Raw genomic sequence first — 26,356 nt, 5'->3', positions numbered from 1 at the left:
GCCTTTTATACATCGTCGTGTTTCTTTAGAAATAAACAACGGACAAATAGAGTCTTTAAACGCTTCAGATGTAAAGTTATTCGCAGTCAAGTGACGTAAAAAAAAAAATGGCGGTCAGTGTAATGCTAACAGGAGGTGATGGCTTTGTAGCAACAAAATGGCGCCATAGATGGCTCGAGTTCTGAAGCGAAGCTTACCCCCTTGATTTATAACCGCGCTGGTGGTCTAGCTGCAGTCTTCTCCTGAACAGCGGGGGCTCTAATGAGGAAAGGCTACCGACGCTGCTCTTTCTACGGACTAGAAGAAGAAGAAAAAGATAAACAACGGCAGAACTGGCAGCAGCATTGCCGTCAATGCTGTGATCCGATTGGATGAGCTACTTGGTGAGATCAAGCCCTTCATTCACCATAACAGAACTCATCTTAACCCGGTAAGTTTACCAGAGAGACCTGCAGTCACTCTGAGGCCCCGTCCACACGTACCAAAACAATCTTTTTTTTACCCGTCTTCCCTGGATTCGTTTCAAGAATATTTTCGTCCAAACGAATCCACTTGTAAATGACTCAATACGCTACTTCATAGTCCAGGCCTATAGGCGGCGCTGCTTTCTGCTTTCTGCTACAGACATTCACAAAAAACGGAGAAGAAGAGCATAGTCACTTCCACTTCCCATCATAACATGACTAGATTATAATGTTCTCTTAATACATCCGTGGACTATAATAACTTTCACTGCTCATTTTATAAAAGCCGCCGCAAGAAAATGTGTCTTTGTTTACGTTGTATAATGTGCTGTTGGATTGCTTTTTATTTTGCATGATTGCAGCGCGCTAGCAGCGAGCTAACGTTAGCTCGCTCTAACATCGGCAGTCAAACAAACATCAATGATCCATGAATGATGTCTTTTTAATAATCTATACGTTTTTCTTGCAGTAGCCTTTCTACAATAAGCCGTGGTAAAAGTTACTATAATCCGTTCAAGGAGTTAATAAGCAGACAGATTAGCTAGCTAGCTGATAAGTTATCTACTCCCACTTTATAAACAGATAGCCATAGCAGCTAACGTTAACGTTACTTCGCTGCTGGAGGGGTCAGCTACTTTAGCGATGTTTAACGTTGGCTACATAACGTTAGCGATATATCTTGTGTAGAATCCAGAGGGAAGGGTCAGGGAGCAGAGACACAGTATTTAGATGAAGTGAGCTGGTGTAACCATGGAGACGGGACATGCTCGCTTAGCTTCACCACAGTTGTGCGTCAGCGGCCGTGGGAGAGGGTGTAAAAGACGGGTGTGGCGATGACATCATCGATACGGATCCGTATTCACCGTCCATACGAAGCCAAACGAGAGCCGTTTTCGGATTTTTTCACCCTGAGACCAGGTTTCAAAAAAGTGTGTTTTCAGGATTCGTCTGGACGGTCGGCCCAAACGATGCAAAACATGTGCGTTTGCACAAAAAAAGGTTTCCGTGTGGACGGCCCCTGAGAGTCCTGGCAGCTCGTTGTTCAGGCTTCCTGTACAGATCCGTTTGACGCTGCAACTGTGGGTGACGTCCAGGGGCGCAACTACCCAGTGCCAGAGGGGTACGCAGCATTCAACAATTCACACATCGCTCTGTTTTCCATTTAAGAGAGGGACTCAAAGCGGAGCGGTGAAACTGCTGCTCTGAGTTCACACTCGCTCCCACGGCCAGGGCATTTATCCAGCCCCTCCCCCTGACATTTACTGCCTATACTTCGGCCTGGCTGAGCACTCGGACACTCATTAGGGTGTATTACTTTATTTATTTGTTGGTCTAAATTAAAAACAGTCTGAACTTAATATATAGCATATTAACTGTTAACAAAAAAACTTCTCTGAATCAGCCTAAAATATATTCACTAGAGTAGAAAACATGGAGAAGCTGCAGCTGTTGGAGCCCAGCTGGGACTCGTGTTCATGTGTTTTATTAACATGTGACTCGTGTTCATGTGTTTTATTAACATGTGACTCGTGTTCATGCGTTTCCTGTTTAAAGTTTACTTTCACGTTGGTCAAGTTGTGTTGCAGTTAGTTTTCTCAGTGTGAAGCTCCAGCTGAAGGTAATGTAAACCATCTGAAAATGTTTTTACTTTCAGCTCAATGTGGTTAGTTTAGGTTAATTTGAGAGCAGAAAGCTGCAGAGAAACTAACACCACTATGACTTCTGATCTGTGACGACATCTCCCCAGAGATCTGCCGCCCTGTTGGGTGGATATCTGCGAGTTTAATGACGAGTTCATATGCAGGTTTGATCCTTGTTACTGTGTCATAGATCCTTTATTTCTTATAAACACTTCTGACGTTTCCAGTTTCATTTATCAGTTAAAAACACTTCAAGAGAGGAGCGCTTCATTTCTCTCTCTGGAGATCCTACAGTAACATGTTTAAACTTGTTTCTTTTATTTCATAATGACTTCATATGTAACTGAATATGAGCTGGCAGAAGACAGATCAAGTTTATCAAAATAAAAAAACAGGAGTAAGACACGTTTTCATGTTAAAGTGACTTAGGACCCTGACTGGAAAGTCCCTAAAGGAGGGGTACGGAAGACAAAAGCTGCCAACATAGAAATAAAAAAAGACTCAATAGATTCATTAATATGCTATTAAATGAACAAAAAGTAATATTATTAATAAATGACTGTAAAACTGCTGCCAGCATGGTCCATTATGACTCTTTCTGTGTCTCTTCAGTGTTTATTCCATTGACTTTTTATATTTGAAAACTTCCCTGGAGCCGAGAAAAGCGATATAAAAACCTAAAACCTCTGATCCAGCAGGAGAAACAATACTGCACAGATTCACCGGGAAATAAACCCAGAAGATTAGAGATTAGAACAACTCCACTGAACTGAAAACAACACCATTTTGTGACATTGTATCCAGGTCAGAGGTCAACATAACAAAGAGCCATGGGCGCCATCTGCTGGTGTAACAGTAAACTGCAGGATGTTGAGGCTCACTCAGAGAGCATAAAAACACTGACTTAATGACTTGATATACTGCTGGCTACTTACATCTATAATACATTGTCATTTATTATCTGGTTATGTTTAGTTTTATGATCTGAATCTGTAAAGGAACTATTTACCATGCCATACAGGCACTGAATGCAAAATCAATGCACAGGAAAAAGTGTTCAAGGCTGTTTCTGCTCATTGCATAATTATTGTTGTATGTTAATGTTTGATGTTTTAATGTTTAGGGGAAGCCAAAGAGGTGGACAATAAAGTCTAATCTAATCTAAAGCTGTCCGATAAATGCAGTGCAGGAGAAGCATAAAGCTTAGTTTGAACTTGAGCGTGACGCCGTGGCTCAGGCCACCGTAGATGGCGTTCGAACTACAAGAATGCACGGAGACTTTTATGGTCAACGCATTGTTCGTTGCAGGATTCTCCAAAAACGTCAGGAGCTGTACAAACTAAATAATCTGTGAGAAAACAAGAAGTAGTAGAGAAGAAGAGAGTGGGTGTAAAGGGAAGCAGACTGCCTGGCAACAGTAGTAAACACATCCATGTTAAACACAGACGTACCGCCAAAACATTACAATAATCTACTGTAATCATTAACATGACTCGTTCATCTCCAACTGGAAATGTCTGCCTGGCTCTCAATGTTAAGAACATTATTTCCATGAACGATATCTCATGTTTTACAACACTCTCCAGCAAAATGCTTCTTCATACAACAGCCTTTAGCCAGGTTTCAAATGGAGACCCTGGAAGACTGAATAACTCAGATAATGATGCCATGTCATTGTTGCCAAAAGTCTCTCTTTTTGTGCATTTAAAAAAAACACACCGGTATCTTTCATAACCGTCCAGCGTGTCGACAGTCACTGTTGACTAGGGAACTACCACTGACCGAATTGCCTCTAAAGTATCGAGTTTCCAGAAAAACGCCTCGTCATTCAATACCCAATGTCCATCCCTCAGACCGGTTACACACTGGCTGCGTGGCGTGTCCGTGTTTATTTGGGCTCCCATGGAAACAGGTTAGAGCGTGCACACTGTCACACGTGCGTGCTATAAGTAGAACCAACGCCTATTTTTTCACGCCACACGCCAGCGTGTTGGAAACATTTCCAGACAACATAGAATAGCAAAAAATGTTTATATGTAATTTAGACACAAATACATTTAATAAATGACATGTTGATGTTTGAAAGTCTCGAGGTTTTGACATAAATGTCATTGCACCTGTCAATCCAGAAGGAAATATTCTGGAGCCTATTTTACCGTCAATACTGCCGACGTTGTCTTTGCTGTAATCAGATCAGTATATATTTATGTTTATGGGAAACATCCATGTGTCCAGACAAGGCTAACAGCAGCAGCAGCAGCAGCATCAGACACTTTTCTGGTGGGGAAAGACGTAGAAAACACCACGCAGCGGACACGCAACTGACACGCAACAGAAACGCCATGCTCATGCCAAGATCACGCCATGCAGGCAGTGTGTAGCCGGCCTAAGGAGTAAATCTCCTCAGAGGCAGTGAGCCAATCAGCATGCAGCATGCTTCTACCAAGATCTAATCATGTCTGATTGACTGACTAACGTTACACATCATAGAGACTCTACGTTACACAGAGGTGCTCAGTGTGTGTGTGTAATAACACTGTACATAATGTGTAATGTTGTAATTTCTTTTTGTTAAAATGGATTTTATAAAATTGGTATAGAAAAAAGGCTCTTTCAGGTACTGACCCCTATTGGTTTTCGACACAGGTATCACATTTTTTAACAATACCCAGCCCTACTGTTGACAGCTGATTTCAGATCAAATAAAAGCTGCCATGTAACTGAAATATAGTTTAGTGGTGGGGAAGTGTGTTAGTGTGAGCTGGTCTGCAGCCTCCTGGCTCCATCTAGTGGACTCATAGTAGAACTACAGAAGAACTACTGAGAAATGATGTGTTTCCTCTCCAGATGATGAGCTTATGAGTTCAGCAGCATGGATCAGTGTGAGGACAGAGGAACCACTCTGAGTGGAGAACAGGACAGAGGAACCACTCTGAGTGGAGAACAGGACAGAGGAACCACTCTGAGTGGAGAACAGGACAGACAGACCAAAGCTCAGAGGTAAGACGACAACCCCTAACCACAATGTTTTACAGTTTGTAACCCAAATGTAACCCAAAGCTGAGAAGTGAGAGGACCATCTCTAACTGTCCAGCACTCAGATCACTCCACCAGCATTATTCACACTCAAACCTCTGTCTGTCTGTCTGTCTGTCTGTCTGTCTGTCTGTCTGTCTGTGTGTGTGCAGCTATGTGTCTTCCTAAAAGAGCAGCACATGTTATTGCACACTAAAACTGTTCAACATGTAACAGAACAGAAAGGTCTTGGCTCCTTTTTAAAGGACAGAAAGATGACATTAGTCCTGAAGTCTTTACAGTGTTCCTGTTCTCCCAGAAATACAACCAATGAGAGAGCAGGATGAGCAGAGAGCAGAAATCCTTCAGTGAAGAGCTTCAGATTTTTTATTCTGGTTAATAGTTTCTAGTTTCTCCACCAGCTTCTGTTTTTGAAGATTAAAAAGTTAATGTCCCTCTCTGATGGTCTTCCTGTCTAACAGGACCATTCTGAGACTGGACTCTGATGAATCTGAACCTGAACCTGAACCCAGCTGTGTGTCCATGAAGAGTGACCGGTCTATTGGTCACTTCATTGATTTTAAAGAACGACAACCCTCTGCTGCAAAGAGGTAAGCTGTTACAGTAATAACACTGTAACATTACTGATTCATGACTGTTTCTCTCTTAGTTATCCAGATACATTTTAATAAACCTGTATGTTTATTTTCAGCATCGTTCTTCTTCACATACATTTATATTTTCACATCTGAGAGCTGTCCAGTTCAACTGTAGATATCATTTTAATATTGGACCTGCCAGACCTTCCTCCACAGAGCTGCAAAGGAAGGTCTGGCTAACCCACACAGCATTCCTGGATGGGAGAACAATGTGCTCAGTTTTATTGGCATTTCTTTAAACCAATCACAATCATCTTGGGCGGTGCCGGACGGAGCCACGGTGATTCTTTAGTGAATAACAGTGTGATTTTATTTAGGCTAACAGATGCTGGATGCTAACAAAGGCAAACCTTGACTCCACTGAGTTCCTCCATCAATTCAACATTTTGTAGTCTACAGTCATGTAACATCGTAAATTCAAACATGTCACTGGTAACAGCTGGATTGTAATCAGCTGCTCTAAAACTCTGAAACATCAACGTCTCGTGAAACATACAGTTGTTTCCTGTTGATGCTACTGATGTAAGAACTCAAATGTGTCTGTTTAAAATGATATGTCATTTCAGTTTCTATTGTTTTCCTACACCATGAAAGAAATGTTTTCTCTGGATGGCAAGACAAAACAATTAGCAAAATGTTTTGTCAAATGTATCCACAATACATTATTTCACCGTATTCTGGGTGCAGTGCAGATCATATACTGGTTTTAATGTGTTTTCATCAGGAGGAAGCTGAAAGAACCTGAACCTGAACCCAGCTGTGTGTCCATGAAGAGTGACCGGTCTAAAGGTCGCTTCATTGATTTTAAAGGACAACAACCCTCTGCTTCAAAGAGGTAAGCTGCTGATTACAAAATAACATTATTGATTCATGTTTCCCTGTTATCCACAGAAGTTTGTTTAAACCTGTATATTCATTTAATTTATTTATTTCCAGTATTATTGGACCTGCTTTGGTCCGATATTCTTTGCTGTTTTTGTAATATTTTAGTCCAGTATTGACATTTGTATGCCTCCCTACTGGCAATATCTGTGGCCAGAATGGATGAATTGTTTTTTAAATCAAAACAAACATCCACTTGGACTCAAAGATGAACTGATTAGATTAGAGGCTCCTCACCCTATCTTTAAGGCTGATCCCGGACTGATGAAACTAATTTCAGAAGCTTGTATCTGTGATCTTTTGCTTTTAGTCACTCCCCAAAATCATATGACTACAGATGAGGGTTGGAACGTAGATTGACTGGTGAATCAAACAGCTTTCTCTGAACCACAACATTCTGGTACAATGCCAGCATCACTGCTGATGCCGCACAAACCCACCTTGTTCATTGGTGCATAATCACAAACAGCAGTCAGTTACTTTTTCTTGTTTTTCAGGGATAACTCCAACTCAGGGGTCCTCAGTGAGTTGCTGTTCCCAGTTTTATAGGGGTGTGGACAGACATAATGTGAGCTAATTCTTCCTGATTCCTCCCAGATTCAACCAGGAGAGCTCAGAGGTTCCCAGTGGTCAGTCTGCCCAGCAGCATCAAACACACCTGGACTCCATCTTTATGGTCTGTACATGTATAACAACTACTTTTACATTTATTCTGTTCACAATCATTTCCATGCTGCACTTTATATACCAGTGGATTGTCAGTCTGTCCAAAATGGATCTGATGTTTGCTTCCATGATTCCAGTTTGATTTGATTCATATAATCTTCTGTCTCAGCTGCTGGAGGAGAACATCGTCACTTTTGTGAAGAATGAGTTGAAGAAGATCCAGAAGGTTCTGAGTCCAGATTACCCAGAATGCTCAGAGAGTAAGAGGGAGAATGAGGAGGTGTTGGAAGGTGAGGATGAAGAGCAGAGGAAGTGCAGCAGAGAGGCATTTCTGAAGATCACACTGCACTTCCTGAGGAGAATGAAGCAGGAGGAACTGGCTGACCGTCTGCAGAGTGGTAAGAGGACTTCTCTAATGATTTAACTTGCTGAATAAATGGGATGTTTACTAAGAGATGGACAGAAATATGTTCCTGTTTTCTTGGTAAATCACTTACTGATCTTTTTGTTCTGTATTATTCAGGAAGTCCTGCTGGAGTGTGCCAACATAAACTCAAATCTAAACTAAATAAGAAGTTCCAGTGTGTGTTTGAGGGGATTGCTAAAGCAGGAAACCCAACCCTTCTGAATCAGATGTTCACAGAGATCTACATAACAAAGGGAGGGACTGCAGAGGTCAATAATGAACATGAAGTCAGACAGATTGAAACAGCATCCTGGAAACCAGACAGACCAGAAACAACAATCCGACGAGAAGACATCTTAAAAACCCCACCTGGAAGAGATGAACTAATCAGAACAGTAATGACTAAGGGAGTGGCTGGCATCGGGAAAACAGTCTTAACACAGAAGTTCACTCTGGACTGGGCTGAAGACAAAGCCAACCAGGACATCCAGCTCACATTTCCATTCACTTTCAGAGAGCTGAATGTGCTGAAAGAGAAAAAGTTCAGCTTGGTGGAACTTGTTGATTACTTCTTTAGTGAAACCAAAGAAGCAGGAATCTGCAGTTTTGAAGAGTTCCCGATTGTCTTCATCTTTGACGGTCTGGATGAGTGTCGACTTCCTCAACACTGAGATCCTGACTGATGTTACAGAGTCCACCTCAGTGGGTGTGTTGCTGACAAACCTCATCAGGGGGAATCTGCTTCCCTCTGCTTGCCTCTGGATAACCACACGACCTGCAGCAGCCAATCAGATCCCTCCTGGGTGTGTTGACATGGTGACAGAGGTCAGAGGGTTCACTGATGCCCAGAAGGAGGAGTACTTCAGGAAGAGATTCACAGACGAGGAGCAGGCCAGCAGAATCATCTCCCACATCAAGACATCACGAAGCCTCCACATCATGTGCCACATCCCTGACCGAGATGTACATCCACTTCCTGGTGGTTCAGTCCAAAGTGAAGAACATCAAGTATAATGGAGGAGCTGAGACAGATTCACCCTGGAGTCCAGAGAGCAGGAAGATGATTGAGTCTCTGGGAAAATTGAAAGAAAGGCAACCTGATCTTCTATGAATCGGACCTGACAGAGTGTGGCATCAATATCACAGCAGCCTCAGTGTACTCAGGGGTGTTCACACAGAACTTCAAAGAGGAGAGAGGACTGTACCAGGACAAGGTGTTCAGCTTCATCCATCTGAGTGTTCAGGAGTTTCTGGCTGCTCTTCATGTCCATCTGACATTCACCAACTCTGGAATCAACCTGTTGGCAGAAGAACAAACAGCATCAACCCATCTCTACCAGGGACAAACAATCCATTTACCCGCAGAGACACACTTCTACCAGGGACAAACAATGTACCCTGAATCTGCAGTGACACATTTCTACCAGAGTGCTGTGGACAAGACCTTACAAAGTCTAAATGGACACCTGGACTTGTTCCTCCGCTTCCTCCTGGGTCTTTCTCTTGAGACCAATCAGACTCTCCTACGAGGCCTGCTGACACAGACAGGAAGTAGCTCACAGACAAATCAGGAAACAGTCAAGTACATCAAGGAGAAGATGGATCTGTCTGCAGAGAAAAGCATCAATCTGTTGCACTGTCTGAATGAACTAAATGATTGTTCTCTAGTGAAGCAGATCCAACAGACCCTGAATTCAGGAAGTCTCTCCGCAGATGAACTGTCTCCTGCTCAGTGGTCAGCTCTGGTCTTCATCTTACTGTCATCATCAGAAGAGCTGGATGTGTTTGACCTGAAGAAGAAATATGATGCTTCAGAGGAGGCTCTTCTGTCACTGCTGCCAGTGGTCAAAGCTTCCAACAAAGCTCTGTAAGTGGGATCAATAAATACTCTGATATATTTCAACAGGAGAGAAATATAAATAACTTGTTTCTTTCCTATTGTCTCTCCAGACTGAGTGGCTGTTATCTGTCAGAGAGAAGCTGTGAAGCTCTGTCCTCAGTTCTCAGCTCCCAGTCCTCTAGTCTGAGAGAGCTAGACCTGAGTAACAACAACCTGCAGGATTCAGGAGGGAAGCTGATCTCTGATGGACTGCAGAGTCCACACTGTAAACTGGAGACACTCAGGTCAGGACAAGTTACTGTTTGTCTCAAATTATTTGAGATCTTTCTAAACTTTAAGCTTCATTTAATTTTAACAGCCCCCCTAATATCAGGATTCAAAATTTAAAAAATACAGACACAGATTTAAGTTGTATGCAGCATGAAATATGAACTGTTGCTGAGATCAACTAATTTATATTTTAATATCATGTGACTTTAATTTTCTGGATGTCTTTTCATTCTTGATTCAGTTACTATTAATTATCACGTCTCCAAATGTTTAGAAAAAATGTGCTGAGAACATAATCACCGAAAGCCCAGATGCAACATTTAAAGGTGTAATATGTAATATATTTACTGTATAAAATCCAAAAATGACCACAATATGTCATATGATATTAAGGAAACATGCTTAGCTGAAATACTATCTTTTCTGACAACAATGCTAATGTCAGTATTTTCTCCTTTTGAAATTTCTGTTCCGTGACGACCTTGTCTTTTGGCCTGTGTGTTGTTATCAACTGCCCAGTTTGACAGCCAGGCTGGGTTGCCAGATATACCTGTAAACACGTAAACCCAGTGCTACAGCTGTAATGTTAGTACAGCCATGAAAGCAGCAAACAAACAAACATGATCAACGGAGATAGATTCTACCCAACCTAAAAAAACTCAGTGTTTGTAATTAGTTGCATGACCAGAGACCTAATAGCACACGGGTAAATATTGGAGATGTATTTGAAAGATGAAGCCAGCTTGGAGCCCAAAAAGATGCAGAGTTGGTTAATTTTCTCTTGAACAGGTAAGCATTAGCTTTAGGCTAATTTATCATGGCTACTATAGACATGCATTAGCAGTCATTTCAACATGTGTGCACTCACATTGAATTATATAGATTATATAGAGTACTTGAGTTTGTTACTCGCAAAAAACAATTGAGACACAGCCAGTGAAGTGAAGACCTATGACAAAAAATGTAAGTTTGACTTTCTCATAATAGAAACATGCAATTTAATTTGCAACAGCCGTGTAGCCTGTTCAGCGGCGGTAGCCGTCAAACAGTGAGTCACTTTAAGCCAAGAAAGAGTGGCTGTAAGTCAGCTAGAGAGGACCGTGAGTTTGCAGTGTTTTAAGAGGTTGTTGCCATAATTTTAAGCTGATAAGGTGTGTCTTTAGTTGGGTAGAGAGGATGGCAAGGTACTCAACATTTAAACACAAATGTTATCTGTCTTGTTTACCATTGTCTCTCCAGACTGAGTGGCTGTTATCTGTCAGAGAGAAGTTGTGAAGCTCTGTCCTCAGTTCTCAGCTCCCAGTCCTCTACTCTGAGAGAGCTGGACCTGAGATGTTAAAGTTACTGTTTGTCTCAAATTATTTGAGATATCTTTCTAAACTTTAAGCTTAATTTAATATAAATATCACCTCTCATGTCAGGATTTAAAATGTAACAATTGAATGTTTCCAAAGTATTTTTGTTCTAATTTAGATTTAAGTTGTATACAGCACAAAATATGAACTGTTGCTGAGATCAAGAAACATTTATATTTTAATATGTGACTTTTGGATGTCATTTCATCCCTGGTTCAGTTACTATTAATTGTCACGTCTCCAACTTGTTTGGAGTAAATGTGCTGAGAACATAATCACCAAAAGTCCAGACTCAACATTTAAACACAGATGTTATCTGTCTTTTTTACCGTTGTCTCTTCAGACTGAGTAGCTGTAACCTGTCAGAGAGAAGCTGTGATGCTCTGTCCTCAGTTCTCAGCTCAGAGTCCTTTAGTCTGAGAGAGATGGACCTGAGTAACAACAACCTGCAGGATTCAGGAGGGAAGCTGATCTCTGTCGGACTGAAAAGTCCATACTGTAAACTGGAGACTTTCAGGTCAGGATTCATCAACATGTTAAACTGAAGACCATTTAAAATATATTCATCTATTTATTATCTATGTATGAAAGTTAATACCCAACTCCGGCAGAGGCAACTGTCCTTGGCTGCGCATGGGGGTTGGTTCGCCTCGACGGGCATTAACTCGCTTATACAATGTTTGTTCACAGAGAGTTTCTGTGTGTTGTTTTGTGTGTTGGCAGTCTGTCAGGCTGTCTGATCTCAGAGGAAGGCTGTTCTTCTCTGGTCTCAGCTCTGAGCTCAAACCCTTCCCATCTGAGAGAGCTGGACCTGAGCTACAACCATCCAGGAGACTCAGGGGTGAAGCTGCTGTCAGCGGGACTGAAGAATCCACTCTGGAGACTGGACACTCTCAGGTAAAAAAAACACCAGATGAACATAAGAAGATATTTTTGTAGGAGGTCTCCAAAGAGAACATATCCAGGAATTAAAATGATAATTCCCTGTTGTTAATAATCGATGCAGTTTGGACAGATTTCTGTATGTTAAAGGACTGTCTGTCCTTGATGAAGGCAGTGTGTACAAGGGAAACTCTTTCCGTTCTTACCTTTCACATTCAAAGCCTTAGATATACAGTATAACCTACATCTGTTTCCCTGGTTACACCTAAGGGTTTGACTAATACCTGGAACAATCATTCCCATCCCATAAGGTTCTTATGCAATGAAAACGTTCACTACTCCAGTAAATAGGACGAACCTTAGATAAGACTTGCCACACTTAGTTGGCAATCAGCGAAACAATCTGCAATGTAAGTTAGAGGCCTAGGACATTTGTGCACCTTCTTTTCGCCCACTAAAAGTTCTGTTGTTGCTGCTGACAGACTCAGATTATTATTCTAAGTATCTGACAACATTATGGGATGGATCTCTACAGAGATAGACCTTTTAGTTAAAGAGTGAGATCCTTTTAGTTGAACATAAAACAGCCCCGAAATCACCATCACCAAACCCAACAGACTCCATTTAAATAATCAGTACTTTTATCATCGTAAAACACACTTCATTCAAAGTAGACAGAAACAAAATAAAACTATCAAAAGCCGTCTTGGGTCGTCTTTCTCCCATCTCTCTTCTTTTCCAACCATCACAATCTCTAGTTTTGGTTGAATTAAACACAAAGTTTACATATTTACATGTGAAAATATGTTGGCTCTATACACGCTAATTGTATTGTTGTAGAGACAGAACATAAAGGTAAATCTCTGAAGGTTGTCAGACACTTGGAATAATAATCATGGGAAGAGATTCCTGCTTCACAGAGCCTGTACACCACTGCCGAAGCATAGATTCGTGCCTGATCAGGCGCCTGGCAGCTGGTGTGACCGGACAGATTGGATAACATGGGCGCCGAAATGAAAATAGCTCTGCTTCACGGCGCTTTGCAGCTATTTGCGGCGCTTCCACGTGCTGTGTGTTTCCGGCTTTGCACAGACCTCCGATTTGGTTAAGACTTTCCCAAAGCATCATGGAAATGCTAATATGTTTTTTTAGCAACAAAGCTGATAATAATAGATGGTCGATAATGGATAAAGTATGGACAACAAGACTATCGATCTAAGAGTATGGATTTATTGTACACATGTCCCCGAAAAGAAGCACAGGTTCCAGACTGGATAGAAAAAAGGGGGACAGTGCCAGTTTAATGTAATTTGACCCGGGGGTTTGGGTCCGGTTTCCTACATGCAGATCGAACATGAACCCTGGACCTCTGCATCGAGGAATAAACCTCTACATATGGGTGCAATGTTAAATGTGGCCAAATATTGGAAACAGTACTACACAAAATAAAAAGACAAAGATCATGTTTATAAAAGCTGCTCTAAAGTAGTTTTTACCAAACCCTGCATAGCAGCACAAAGCAGAATTCCTACAATTAAGGGTGACAGTGAAGTGTTCTCACGTATGTTTAAAAACGGACGATCAAGAAAAGAGAGCGAGCGGCAAACAAACACAACGCTATTGAGATGTCAACTCTGTTACCCAGTTTTTCCTGACAACACTTTACTCAATATAGCAAGGCTTGCTATGTTTTTTTAAGGGCCACCAAAAACGGGGTCACGTCACCATGGAACTATTTTAAAGCTTTTTTTATGGTCGCCACAGTGTTTCGGGTGCGTTGCGCAATAAAATGACGTTGCCACGGCTGTCGTTTCCAGCGCAAAGGCTCCACAAGTTGTCATGGCGCGTGGTCATGCATCTCTGAATTTGGCTGACCACAAAGTCAAACAGCTTTAAATATTAAATATGTAAACGTCTCTGCTCATGCTCGTAGAGCACGCGCCATCTACGGAGGCCCACGCACGGTGTCGCGCTCGAGGATACCCGACGCTTAAGCTGGTCACATTGTTAAGGTCGGCCCCCGACTGGTCAAACTACGTTCCTGCGCAGCTGCTCACATCTGTGTGAGAGTGATGTAATGTCCATGTTTCCACGCTGCTCTGAGCCCCCTCCTCCTTTCAGGGTGGAGCCTGCTGGAGTCAGATTGTTGACACCAGGTATGAGGAAGTGTAAGTATGTTTTTAATTTCATTCATCAAACTGTGTCATCATCAAAGAGCTGATTGGTTAATAACTGCAGCTGTGTTGTGTCTCGTTCTCCCCGTCAGATTCCTGTGAACTCACACTGGACACAAACACAGTGAACAGAAAACTGAAACTGTCTGACAACAACAGGAAGGTGACATTAGTGATAGTGGAAGATCAGTCATATCCTGATCATCCAGAGAGGTTTGACTGGAATCATCAGCTGCTGTGTAGAGATGGTCTGACTGGTCGCTGTTACTGGGATGTCGAGATGAGAGGATGGGTTGATATATCAGTGAGTTACAGAGGAATCAGGAAGAGAGGATTAAGAGATGACTGTGAGTTTGGAGGTAATGATCAGTCCTGGAGTCTGAGGTGCTCTCCTGGTGGTTACTCTGTCTGTCACAATAAGAGAGGAACAGACCTCCCTCTCTCCTCCCCCACCCCCCTCTGGTAGAGTAGCAGTGTATGTGGACTGTCCTGCTGGCTCTCTGTCCTTCTACACAGTCTCCTCTGACTCACTGATCCACCTCCACACCTTCAACACCACATTCACTCAGACTCTCTATCCTGGGTTTGGGTTCTGGTCTTTTGGTTCCTCAGTGTCTCTGTGTTCTGTGTAGGACGGAAAGTAATAATAATAATAAATTGAATTTATATAGCGCTTTTCACAGACTCAAAGTCACTTTACATGACAGGTAGATCATGAGAACGATGCAAAACAAAACAAAACAACAAGATTCAGGCACAGATGAAAAGGGGAGGGGCGTGGGGCTGGGGGTAGGCAGTGGTGAAGAGATGGGTCTTGAGGCAAGACTGGAAGATGGTGAGGGACTCAGAGGTTTAGATCTCTTGGGGGAGGGAGTTCCTGAGCCTAGGAGCCGCTCTGGAGAGTCTCCTCCTGTTTCTCATTGCTGATCAGTTGAGTCTGTACTAGAGGTGTGAATCTTCACTGATCTCCCGATTCGATTATCATGTCAGCGATTCAATTCGATTCGATATCTCGATGCATCACGATGCGTCAAATACATGTTTCTATTAAAGCCATGTAGGATATTTAATTCATAGCTTTTCAAGCTTCAAAAACCAAACATTGTGCAGTGCTCTAATACTAAATAATTAGATAATTAGATACATAAAACTATACAGCACTGAGCACATGGCACTTCCTGAATGTGCAAAACATATCAGAATATGTCAACAGAAATGTTGTTAGGTCTACATTAAATTAACAGAAATAATCGATTATGAGCTGGCCGATTATCGATGCAGCATCGTCCATGTCCACGATTACATGCATCAATTATTTGTTTGATTTCAACACCTCTAGTCTGTACAGGATCACACTTAAGGCCATTTTATAGTCATGCGCAAAACCGACGGCATAGCCCCGCAGACCCCTCTGCGTCTACAGCGTAGCCTGACGTCACCTCTCGAAAAATGAAACTACACGTCGCAGCGATGCATGCTGCTCGGCCGTGGCTTGGTAGCGTTGCATTTCCCCCCCCCCGACTCATTTCCTGGTTCTCCTTCTCCATAAACACCATGAGATCAAGGAGAGGGTAAACTTCTCCTGCTCCAGATTTCCCACCGTGGTCAGAAAGAACAGGGGAGACTCTTTGGTTTTCTCACTAGGACTCTAGACTCACTACTCACTCTCAAGCTAATCGCCGTAACTCTCTCACTTCTCCCTCGCTCTATCACACACTCCTCACACACACACACACATGCGGCTCGACACACACACCAGCGCACAAGTATAAACATCAGGCCACTTACGTAGGCTACGGAGAAAGATCTGCGTGGAGCCTCCGCACAACTGTAAAATGGCCTTTACAGAAATCTTTCAGATTATTCTTACAAACTCCTCATTTACATAGTAAACTTCTTCCACGTCCAGTCCTCTAACCCCTGGAGCAGACAATGTCATATACTACAGCAGACATATATGGATATGGATATCTGTGAACACTAATTAACAGAAAATAGATTCTGATATTGTTTACCATTACATTGTGTTGTTGTAATGTGTACTGTTGGTAACTAATAAATCTGCATTGTAAAGCACCACTTACTGTGTTTGGACTGAATGAGACCCAAACACACAGAATCACAGGGCTGTAGAGAACAGTGCTCTATCTCTGACATATACCAAGGTTTTTATTACATTATTTAAATATAGTCAGTCGTACACCTAAGGGGGCTGGTCTAAGGCATAAAACTCCAGAGCTGAAAATGATTCCTACTCTGGCCCTGCTTTCCACGTTCACTATCAGACATATGTTTTATCAACGAATGGACGTAGGAGCTGACTCATTATAATCATTACATTGTGAAAATTCCATTGACATTGAATATTGTCTCCTTTTACAATAAAAGCATAAAATATATATAACAAAATATATACAGAAGGTGTAGTTAGTTAGCAGCTGCTAAGTTAACAGGCTAACATGACAATCAAACAGGTTACATTTAGCGTTTTAGCCACAGCTATAACAGCTGCTATAATATTACTGTTAAAACATATTTATCAGGCACAATGTGCAGCTTATTTTGTGGCTGTGATGAAGTAGTAGTAGTAGTAGTAGTAGTAGTAGAACTAGTAGTTGTCAGTGTGGCCATAGATGTGATGAAAGAAACGTGATAACTATCATCGGGTATTTCCTAAACTAAGCCAGGTACCCAGTTGTTTTAGATCAGAACTAAATGTTACCTGGCTGCTGACGTAGCTGATAGATAGGTGACTGGAAGCTACATGATGTAAAGCTTTGGTAGCTCACTGCTAGTGTTAATTTCGTCAGATGAGACAAGAATAAATATGTTGTCAACGACGAACATATTTTTCCATGACTAAGACAAGACGATGACGAGACTGCGCCGATGTCTACAAACGCTGACTGAGACTAAATTAACATGCATTATTGTTGACGAAAAAACACAAGACTAAAATGTTTTGCATAAAATAAAAACTAAGATAAAATCTCTCTTCATTTTCGTCTACAATCGTCTACTTTTTTATCATGAGATAGAATATTCAGCTGTTACTAGGGTTGGGTACCGAGACCCAGTGCTAATACGGCACCGACCGGTGTCTTAATGATCGTTATCTACTGGACTGAATAGCAAGGCGGATTTCGGTGCCACTTAAATGCCTGCACGTCTCTCTGATGCTCATTAAAGGATGTTAGAGTAAACCAAAACATCGCTGCACGGGACGCTAGTTAACACTACACCTGGCACCAGGTAAAGTTAGCCTACCGTTAGCTAACAGCGGGAGTAAACACGGTTACAATGCTGACAGCTAAACGGTGTAAAAATGTTTCTGTATTTCACTGGAGAGGATTCCAACACTGAGAGGTACGACAGTCTGTAGCTGCCGTTGTATGAAAAACAACACATGTTGCGTTCACTTGAAATACGCCTCGCCAGATTCGTGCTGTATTTATTTTATTGTAAAATATCCTTTTCCCATGCAGTGGTTGTTTTTGTCGTTTAGCAGGAATTTACTGGTGAAATAAGGAAGAGGCTCAATATTTATATAACTTTATATAATTTATTTATTTTTATAACTATTTGACTGAAATGGTTATCAGAAAGAATTTATTTAAAAAAAGACTAAAATGTTTTGACTAAAACTTGACTAACAAGAAAAGATATGTGAATGACAAAATATGACTAAAACTATCAAGGACATTTGGCACAAGACTAAGACTAAATTAAAAATAGGGGACAAAATTAACAAGTCTCACTGCGTAGATGTGTGGGCTTGTGTGTTGTCTTTTATATTTTTGCCACAAGATCAAAACCAGCTCGACCCGAATTTGAATGATTATATTCTTTTTAGATCTTTTTTTCTGTAGGTGGCTGTGATGTGGTGATTACTTAGACAAACATTTTGGCGGCAGTAGATCTGGGAAATGATTTGAAAATCAGCAGGAATATGTTTGTGATTGTTGACCACCACTGGTGCTGTTAAACCCAACATACGCAAACCAGTTAGTGTGGAAACCAGTAGGGACACAACCCCGGAGTTAAAGCCCTCAGAGCCCAGGACAGTGTTGATGTCATCCCCCCTCTCTTTATTAAGAGGAAGGTCCTGACTTACTCCTAGTCTCACACTGGTCAGATCTTCAGACAGGAGGAAGTGATCCAGAATAATAAAAGAGCTCTTTGTTCCTAAATGACCACTTGGCAGATTTCTCCAGTTCGTTGTTGTGACAGAGGACCTGTGGAGAACAATGCTGTAAGTCTTTAAATCAATAGTCCAGTGTCAGCAGCGCTTCATTACTCTCAGTACCCAGCGGTGAATGTCTGTATTCTCCCTGTAGACGGCCACCACAGAAGAAGAAAAACAGGTGAATTAGCGTCTGACTGGATCAATAAGTGCCACCACGGAGGAGGAAAACACCATCTGTTATCTCAGGACTTAATGAACTCGGTCTCATTGTGTGTGGCTCCTCCTAAATGTCGAAAACAGTGATGAAAACGTAGAGAAATGCAACAAAAAGTGATAAAAAGTGGTTTCCTGTCAGGATTCCCTCCGTCTGCTGAGCTCCCTCGGTGGGACGGACTAGGACCCGAGGAAGGAAGCAAGTGAAGGAAACCAGGATGCAGTTTAGGAATCTGTAGCCCATGTGACTGCATGGTTTCCAGTTCCTTATGCAACAGTTTTGCTGCGTTCTATTTACCTCAGACTTCGTTTTTTACGAGGTCAAAGTCGGAAACACGCCCCCTGACCTCCTGACTCGTACAACCTCACAGTACCCCGAGTTCAAAATCCAACATGGCTGCCCTCTGTATCAACAGTTGTGAAAGCTGCAGTAACATAAAGTTATTATCAGCACTTCTGTCTTATTTGTCTCACTAAATCAGTCGTTGACACAGGCATGTCCACCGTCTCTCTGTGGACATCTTGTTACGATGTTTGCATGCACAAAACACAGCGTGATGCGTTGTTATCAACTGGTAATGCTAACAATAGCTAACCGGCTAGAGCTAACGAAAACAATGAGAATCAGACTTTGAATAGAAGGCATTCAGCTCGGTAGAACGCGACATTACTCTGTATCTACTGTATATTTTATACACGCGTCCAAACGTTTGACTGGTACTGTATGTATACGTTTTTTTCTGTATTTATTTTTTAAATGTTGTTATTAATGTTAGTTTGTTTATGTATGCACCTTTCAACAAGGCAGATTCCACATAAGTAAACTTATTGTGTTAATAAAAGCTTTAGTGATTGTGGTTGTGTTGTTATGGCTGTGCAGCAGCAGGGGGGGCCAGATACAAACACATCACCTCTGATCCATGTCTACATAGTTTATAATGGTGGTATATAACCCTAACCCTAACAAACAGATTTTTGTTCCTGTATTTTAAAAACCCAAAGATGACAACTATCACAATGATAACTTATCATAATAACTTTATTTATAAAGCACCTTTAAAAGAGTTTACAAAGATGAATATCAATGATCATTACATCTGAGCTGTAAATGAAGCGAATGGATCTCAGTATTCTGAAAGTATTTCTCAGTATTAATGTTATTATCACACTGCTGCTGATGAACAGAGGCCTGTAATATGAATCCAGATCAACCAGTCCTGGATCTCTTTCAGTTCCCCGGCTTCACCTAACCTAACCACCGTGGTCCAGCATCAGCTGGGTCACGACGCTGGTTATCAACTAGTTCAGTCAACTCAGGGTTTCCCAATCCAGCGGCGCGCGTTCACATAAAAGGGTTTGCGCACCACGACCAATCACAAACCTCTACCAGAGCTGCATATTTTACATAAGAAGAGCCAACTATAATTCTACATGAATATGAAGAACACAAACACGGTTTTACAGGGAAACACAATACAGTCGCTGCTTCCTAAAACAGGAAGGAAAGCGGGCAAAAAAAAAATAGCCGACGCTGTAGATGTTTAAATCACAACTCTTATTAATATCACTTCCTCATCAGTCAGAACAAGATCTGACCATAATTACACTGGTGCTTTCCATAAACTGTCGTTGCTTCAGCCTATTATTTCAGTTGCAACCCTGGCAGTGGGAAGCGATCGTTAGAGCAAATAAAAAATATAAAAACATAATTCAAACCGATGTGCGCATTGTCTCAAGAAGCCGAGAAATAGCCGATATGTAATTCCTTCCCATTAAAATATATATAGTTCATAAAAATACCCATCAGGGAATGTTAACGGGGTTCTCAGTCTCTAAATGTTTTAACTTTTATAAGCGCACCCCCCCTCTCTCTCTCTCTCTCTCTCTCTCTTCCTAGTAGGCTACAGGCCTCAGATGTCCCCCCCACCACACACACACACACACACACACACACACGCGCACGCACACACGCACACACACAAAGAAATCAGTTGTTAAATGGATGCTTTATTGTGAAGGCCTGACAGCTGATCTTCCGGTATCTTCCCATCTCGTCCGCCCGACCCGCCCATCCAGCGGGAACACTTCTCCTTCTTCTCCTTCTTCTCCTTCTCTCTGTCTGCAGGAAGTTTGGGCGTTTTCTCTCCCGCTGCTCCGCTCTCATCTCCCTTACCGGACATTTCCCCGGGAAACAACAGAGCACCGGTTCCCGTGTGGTCGTTATTACGCTTTTCTCCGGAGAGACGGAGTTTCTAAACGGACCGTAAACTCCGCCGACAGCCTCCCTGCTGCTGCCCGCACAGGTGAGTCCAACCCGGGGAGAGGAAACACCAAACCCCGCCCTGTTTCACAGCTACTCCTTTATGTTTATACATATACCGGGTAGGGGTAGGGTAGGGTAGCACAGGTGGTTTAACACGTTCATGATTAATTAAGGACATTGTATGGGGAATTTGGGACACTAAACTGCACATGTACTGTTTTACACATACTCCTTTATGTTTAGTAGCCTATCATAAGGCATAGATATATAAACCGATATAAAACATATTTTACATCATAAAACCACAGATATATGATACATAGACAAAGCAATTATTATTATTATTTATTATTTTTATGAACAGGTTAAGCAATATAAGCAAGATCTTCAGCCTAACCCTCAGACTGCTGATATGATTTATAAATGCTTTGTTGTTGCTGAAAGCCAATTCTGAAATAAACTTCAAACTTCAAGATATGAACCATGTTTTTAGATCATAAAGTCATAGATATGAACCATGTTTTTAGATCATAAAGTCATAGATATGAACCATGTTTTTAGATCATAAAATCATAGATATGAACTGTGGTGGAAGTTTTCCTTGAAGCAGCAGCGTTTAGAAAGTTCTTTTCATTAGCCTAAACAATAGTTAATCTCAGGAGGTAGAAGCCTACGTAGTTCTCCCTGTGGTAAACAGTCATCGGCCTTCTCTACTTCTATCTAAGGAAAAAGTCAACAATGTGAGAAGGTTCAGGCTAGTAGAACTAAATAACTCTCTAGGCTATAGTTCACGGCTGCAGCTGTTCCCCTCTCTGGTGCTTTAAAAGTCTACAGGAAGGAACAGGATTAGGTGGAGGTTTAAAACAATCTTTAAACAAATGGTTAAAATACAATTTGCCACCACAGAACCATGTTTTTAGATCATAAAATCATAGACATGAACCATGTTTTTAGATAATTAACCTCAGGAGATACTGAATCACACGGGGAGCTAGAGGAACACGGCTGCACGCAACCAGGAAAAGCTACAATCAGAAAAATTACAAATCCAATCAGTGGCCATGTATCGTCCCAGCTGTAAGGTATGATAGTGTTTAATATATGGTCCCAGCTGTAAGGTATGATAGTGTTTAATATATGGTCCCAGCTGTAAGGTATGATAGTGTTTAATATATGGTCCCAGCTGTAAGGTATGATAGTGTTTAATATATGGTCCCAGCTGTAAGGTGTGATAGTGTTTAATATATGGTCCCAGCTGTAAGGTGTGATAGTGTTTAATATATGGTCCCAGCTGTAAGGTGTGATAGTGTTTAATATATGGTCCCAGCTGTAAGGTGTGATAGTGTTTAATATATGGTCCCAGCTGTAAGGTGTGATAGTGTTTAATATATGGTCCCAGCTGTAAGGTGTGATAGTGTTTAATATATGGTACCAGCTGTAAGGTGTGATAGTGTTTAATATATGGTCCCAGCTGTAAGGTGTGATAGTGTTTAATGTATGGTCCCAGCTGTAAGGTGTGATAGTGTTTAATGTATGGTCCCAGCTGTAAGGTGTGATAGTGTTTAATGTATGGTACCAGCTGTAAGGTGTGATAGTGTTTAATATATGGTACCAGCTGTAAGGTGTGATAGTGTTTAATATATGGTACCAGCTGTAAGGTGTGATAGTGTTTAATGTATGGTACCAGCTGTAAGGTATGATAGTGTTTAATATATGGTCCCAGCTGTAAGGTATGATAGTGTTTAATATATGGTCCCAGCTGTAAGGTATGATAGTGTTTAATATATGGTACCAGCTGTAAGGTATGATAGTGTTTAATATATGGTCCCAGCTGTAAGGTATGATAGTGTTTAATATATGGTCCCAGCTGTAAGGTGTGATAGTGTTTAATATATGGTCCCAGCTGTAAGGTGTGATAGTGTTTAATATATGGTACCAGCTGTAAGGTGTGATAGTGTTTAATATATGGTCCCAGCTGTAAGGTATGATAGTGTTTAATATATGGTCCCAGCTGTAAGGTGTGATGGTGTTTTAATGTGGGATTGTAAATGTTTATTGTAGTTTAGTGTTTGATTGGAGGAGGAAGAGGAAGAAGAACAGGATCCATCTGCTGGTTGGTTTCCTCCGTCAGAGAGAAGGTGAACGAGCTGCTCTGTTATCGCACTGAATTATTACTCACTGCTAAAAATAACCTCAACACACACACACACACACACACAGTATACACACACATACAGTACACACACACACACACACACACACACACACACACACACACACACACATATATATACAGTACACACACACATACAGTATACACAAACACACACACATATACAGTATGCACACACACACACACACACACACACACATACAGTATACACAAACACACACATATACAGTATGCACACACACATACAGTATACACACATACGCCTGCACACACACACACACACACACACACACACACACACACACACACACACACACACACACACACACACACACACACACACACGCATACACACTCACACTCACATGCACTTATACACTATACACACACAGAGACCCCAAAGGATCATGTTTCTGGTATTCACCGTTTGAACGCTGAAACATTAAACTAACTCAGCGTTATGATTTAATATTCCTCCGTTAAATCTGAAGGCTTCCTCTGATTGGTCGAGGGGATTAACCCACGTTTGTCTCTGTACCAGAGTGAGTGTGAAGCTGAACCAGGATCAGGGCTTAATTAGCATAAGCACCTTAAACAGAACCACGCAGAGGAACCCCAGTCACCATGTCGGTATATAATCTACAAAGGGCAGTTATTTGTGGGGCGGGACACGTTAATAAAACATGGAAGCAGGAGCAGAGTGTCTCGGGTTACAGATGGATGCCCCCCAGCTCTCCAGGGAGCTGCACACATCTCTCTGAGTTATGATAATGGAGCCCAGCTTCCACACTATCGCTTTATACACACTTTAACAACGAGCACACAACAGAACGGACTGGGGAGGGAGTCAGAGGCACGACTTCAGAGTGAAAACGCAGCGTACGCAGCATGTTGAAATGTGTAGGCCTACAGGTCTGACATGTTGAAATGTGTAGGCCTACAGGTCTGACATGTTGAAATGTGTAGGCCTACGAAATGTGTAGGCCTACAGGTCTGACATGTTGAAATGTGTAGGCCTACAGGTCTGACATGTTGAAATGTGTAGGCCTACAGGTCTGACATATTAAAATGTGTAGGCCTACAGGTCTGACATATTAAAATGTGTAGGCCTACAGGTCTGACATGGTGAAATGTGTAGGCCTACAGGTCTGACATGTTGAAATGTGTAGGCCTACAGGTCTGACATATTAAAATGTGTAGGCCTACAGGTCTGACATGTTAAAATGTGTAGGCCTACAGGTCTGACATATTAAAATGTGTAGGCCTACAGGTCTGACATATTAAAATGTGTAGGCCTACAGGTCTGACATGGTGAAATGTGTAGGCCTACAGGTCTGACATATTAAAATGTGTAGGCCTACAGGTCTGACATATTAAAATGTGTAGGCCTACAGGTCTGACATATTAAAATGTGTAGGCCTACAGGTCTGACATGGTGAAATGTGTAGGCCTACAGGTCTGACATGTTAAAATGTGTAGGCCTACAGGTCTGACATATTAAAATGTGTAGGCCTACAGGTCTGACATGTTAAAATGTGTAGGCCTACAGGTCTGACATATTAAAATGTGTAGGCCTATAGGTCTGACATGTTAAAATGTGTAGGCCTACAGGTCTGACATATTAAAATGTGTAGGCCTACAGGTCTGACATGGTGAAATGTGTAGGCCTACAGGTCTGACATATTAAAATGTGTAGGCCTATAGGTCTGACATGTTAAAATGTGTAGGCCTACAGGTCTGACATGTTAAAATGTGTAGGCCTACAGGTCTGACATGTTAAAATGTGTAGGCCTACAGGTCTGACATATTAAAATGTGTAGGCCTATAGGTCTGACATGTTGAAATGTGTAGGCCTACAGGTCTGACATATTGAAATGTGTAGGCCTATAGGTCTGACATGTTGAAATGTGTAGGCCTACAGGTCTGACATGTTGAAATGTGTAGGCCTACAGGTCCATGTTAAAATGTGTAGGCCTACAGGTCTGACATGTTGAAATGTGTAGGCCTATAGGTCTGACATGTTGAAATGTGTAGGCCTACAGGTCTGACATGTTGAAATGTGTAGGCCTACAGGTCTGACATGTTGAAATGTGTAGGCCTACAGGTCTGACATGTTGAAATGTGTAGGCCTATAGGTCTGACATGTTGAAATGTGTAGGCCTACAGGTCTGACATATTAAAATGTGTAGGCCTACAGGTCTGACATGTTAAAATGTGTAGGCCTACAGGTCTGACATGTTGAAATGTGTAGGCCTACAGGTCTGACATGTCTTCTACGCTCTCTCGCTGTACGTTGGTAACTTGTCCACACCATGTTGGAAATAAGTGTTCACACTTTAACATGCTATCCTTTGGATTATGTTGTCTGTCAAATCCTAAATAAATCAAATCAAAAAATAGTGTTAACTAGCTAACGGTAGGCTAACGTTACCTGCTGTCAGGTGTTATTAGTGTTAACTAGCTAACGGTAGGCTAACGTTAACTGCTACCAGGTGTAAGGTGTTATTAGTGTTAACTAGCTAACGGTAGGCTAACGTGTTATTAGTGTTAACTAGCTAACGTTAGCTGCTGTCAGGTGGAACGTGTTATTAGTGTTAACTAGCTAACGGTAGGCTAACGTTACCTGCTGTGTAATGTGTTATTAGTGTTAACTAGCTAACGGTAGGCTAACGTTACCTGCTCCCAGGTGGAACGTGTTATTAGTGTTAACTAGCTAACGGTAGGCTAACGTTACCTGCTGTGGAACGTGTTATTAGTGTTAACTAGCTAACGATAGGCTAACGCTACCTGCTGTGTAATGTGTTATTAGTGTTAACTAGCTAACGGTAGGCTAACGCTACCTGCTGTGTAATGTGTTATTAGTGTTAACTAGCTAACGGTAGGCTAACGCTACCTGCTGTGTAATGCGTTATTAGTGTTAACTAGCTAACGCTACCTGCTGTGTAATGTGTTATTAGTGTTAACTAGCTAACGGTAGGCCAACGCCACCTGCTGTGTAATGTGTTATTAGTGTTAACTAGCTAAGGGTAGGCTAACGCCACCTGCTGTGTAATGTGTTATTAGTGTTAACTAGCTAACGGTAGGCTAACGCCACCTGCTGTGTAATGTGTTATTAGTGTTAACTAGCTAACGGTAGGCTAACGCCACCTGCTGTGTAATGTGTTATTAGTGTTAACTAGCTAACGGTAGGCTAACGCCACCTGCTGTGTAATGTGTTATTAGTGTTAACCAGCTAACGCTACCTGCTGTGTAATGTGTTATTAGTGTT

The 26,356-nt window shown here is 41.7% G+C and overlaps 1 protein-coding gene across 1 annotated transcript in view; it reads left to right on the top strand.

Moving 5' to 3' along the window:
- Nucleotides 1-2,022: 2,022 nt before the first annotated feature.
- Nucleotides 2,023-26,356, top strand: part of LOC114560141 (serine-rich adhesin for platelets-like) — a gene marked incomplete at its 3' end in the record, with an annotated part of 29,184 nt that continues 4,850 nt past the window's right edge. The window contains exons 1-10 of the mRNA XM_028585291.1: nt 2,023-2,082; nt 4,952-5,104; nt 5,602-5,730; nt 6,503-6,613; nt 7,258-7,336; nt 7,496-7,724; nt 7,850-8,205; nt 9,160-9,370; nt 11,971-12,094; nt 20,778-20,915. Of these exons, the coding sequence (XP_028441092.1) occupies nt 4,977-5,104; nt 5,602-5,730; nt 6,503-6,613; nt 7,258-7,336; nt 7,496-7,724; nt 7,850-8,205; nt 9,160-9,370; nt 11,971-12,094; nt 20,778-20,915 (1,505 nt within the window). The remainder of the gene's footprint in view (nt 2,083-4,951; nt 5,105-5,601; nt 5,731-6,502; nt 6,614-7,257; nt 7,337-7,495; nt 7,725-7,849; nt 8,206-9,159; nt 9,371-11,970; nt 12,095-20,777; nt 20,916-26,356) is intronic.

This window comes from Perca flavescens, chromosome 8 (genome assembly GCF_004354835.1).
Source record: "Perca flavescens isolate YP-PL-M2 chromosome 8, PFLA_1.0, whole genome shotgun sequence".
Taxonomy (NCBI): Eukaryota; Metazoa; Chordata; class Actinopteri; order Perciformes; family Percidae; genus Perca; species Perca flavescens.
Note: the sequence above shows the minus strand (reverse complement) of the source record. Positions and strands in the feature narration are given on the sequence as shown.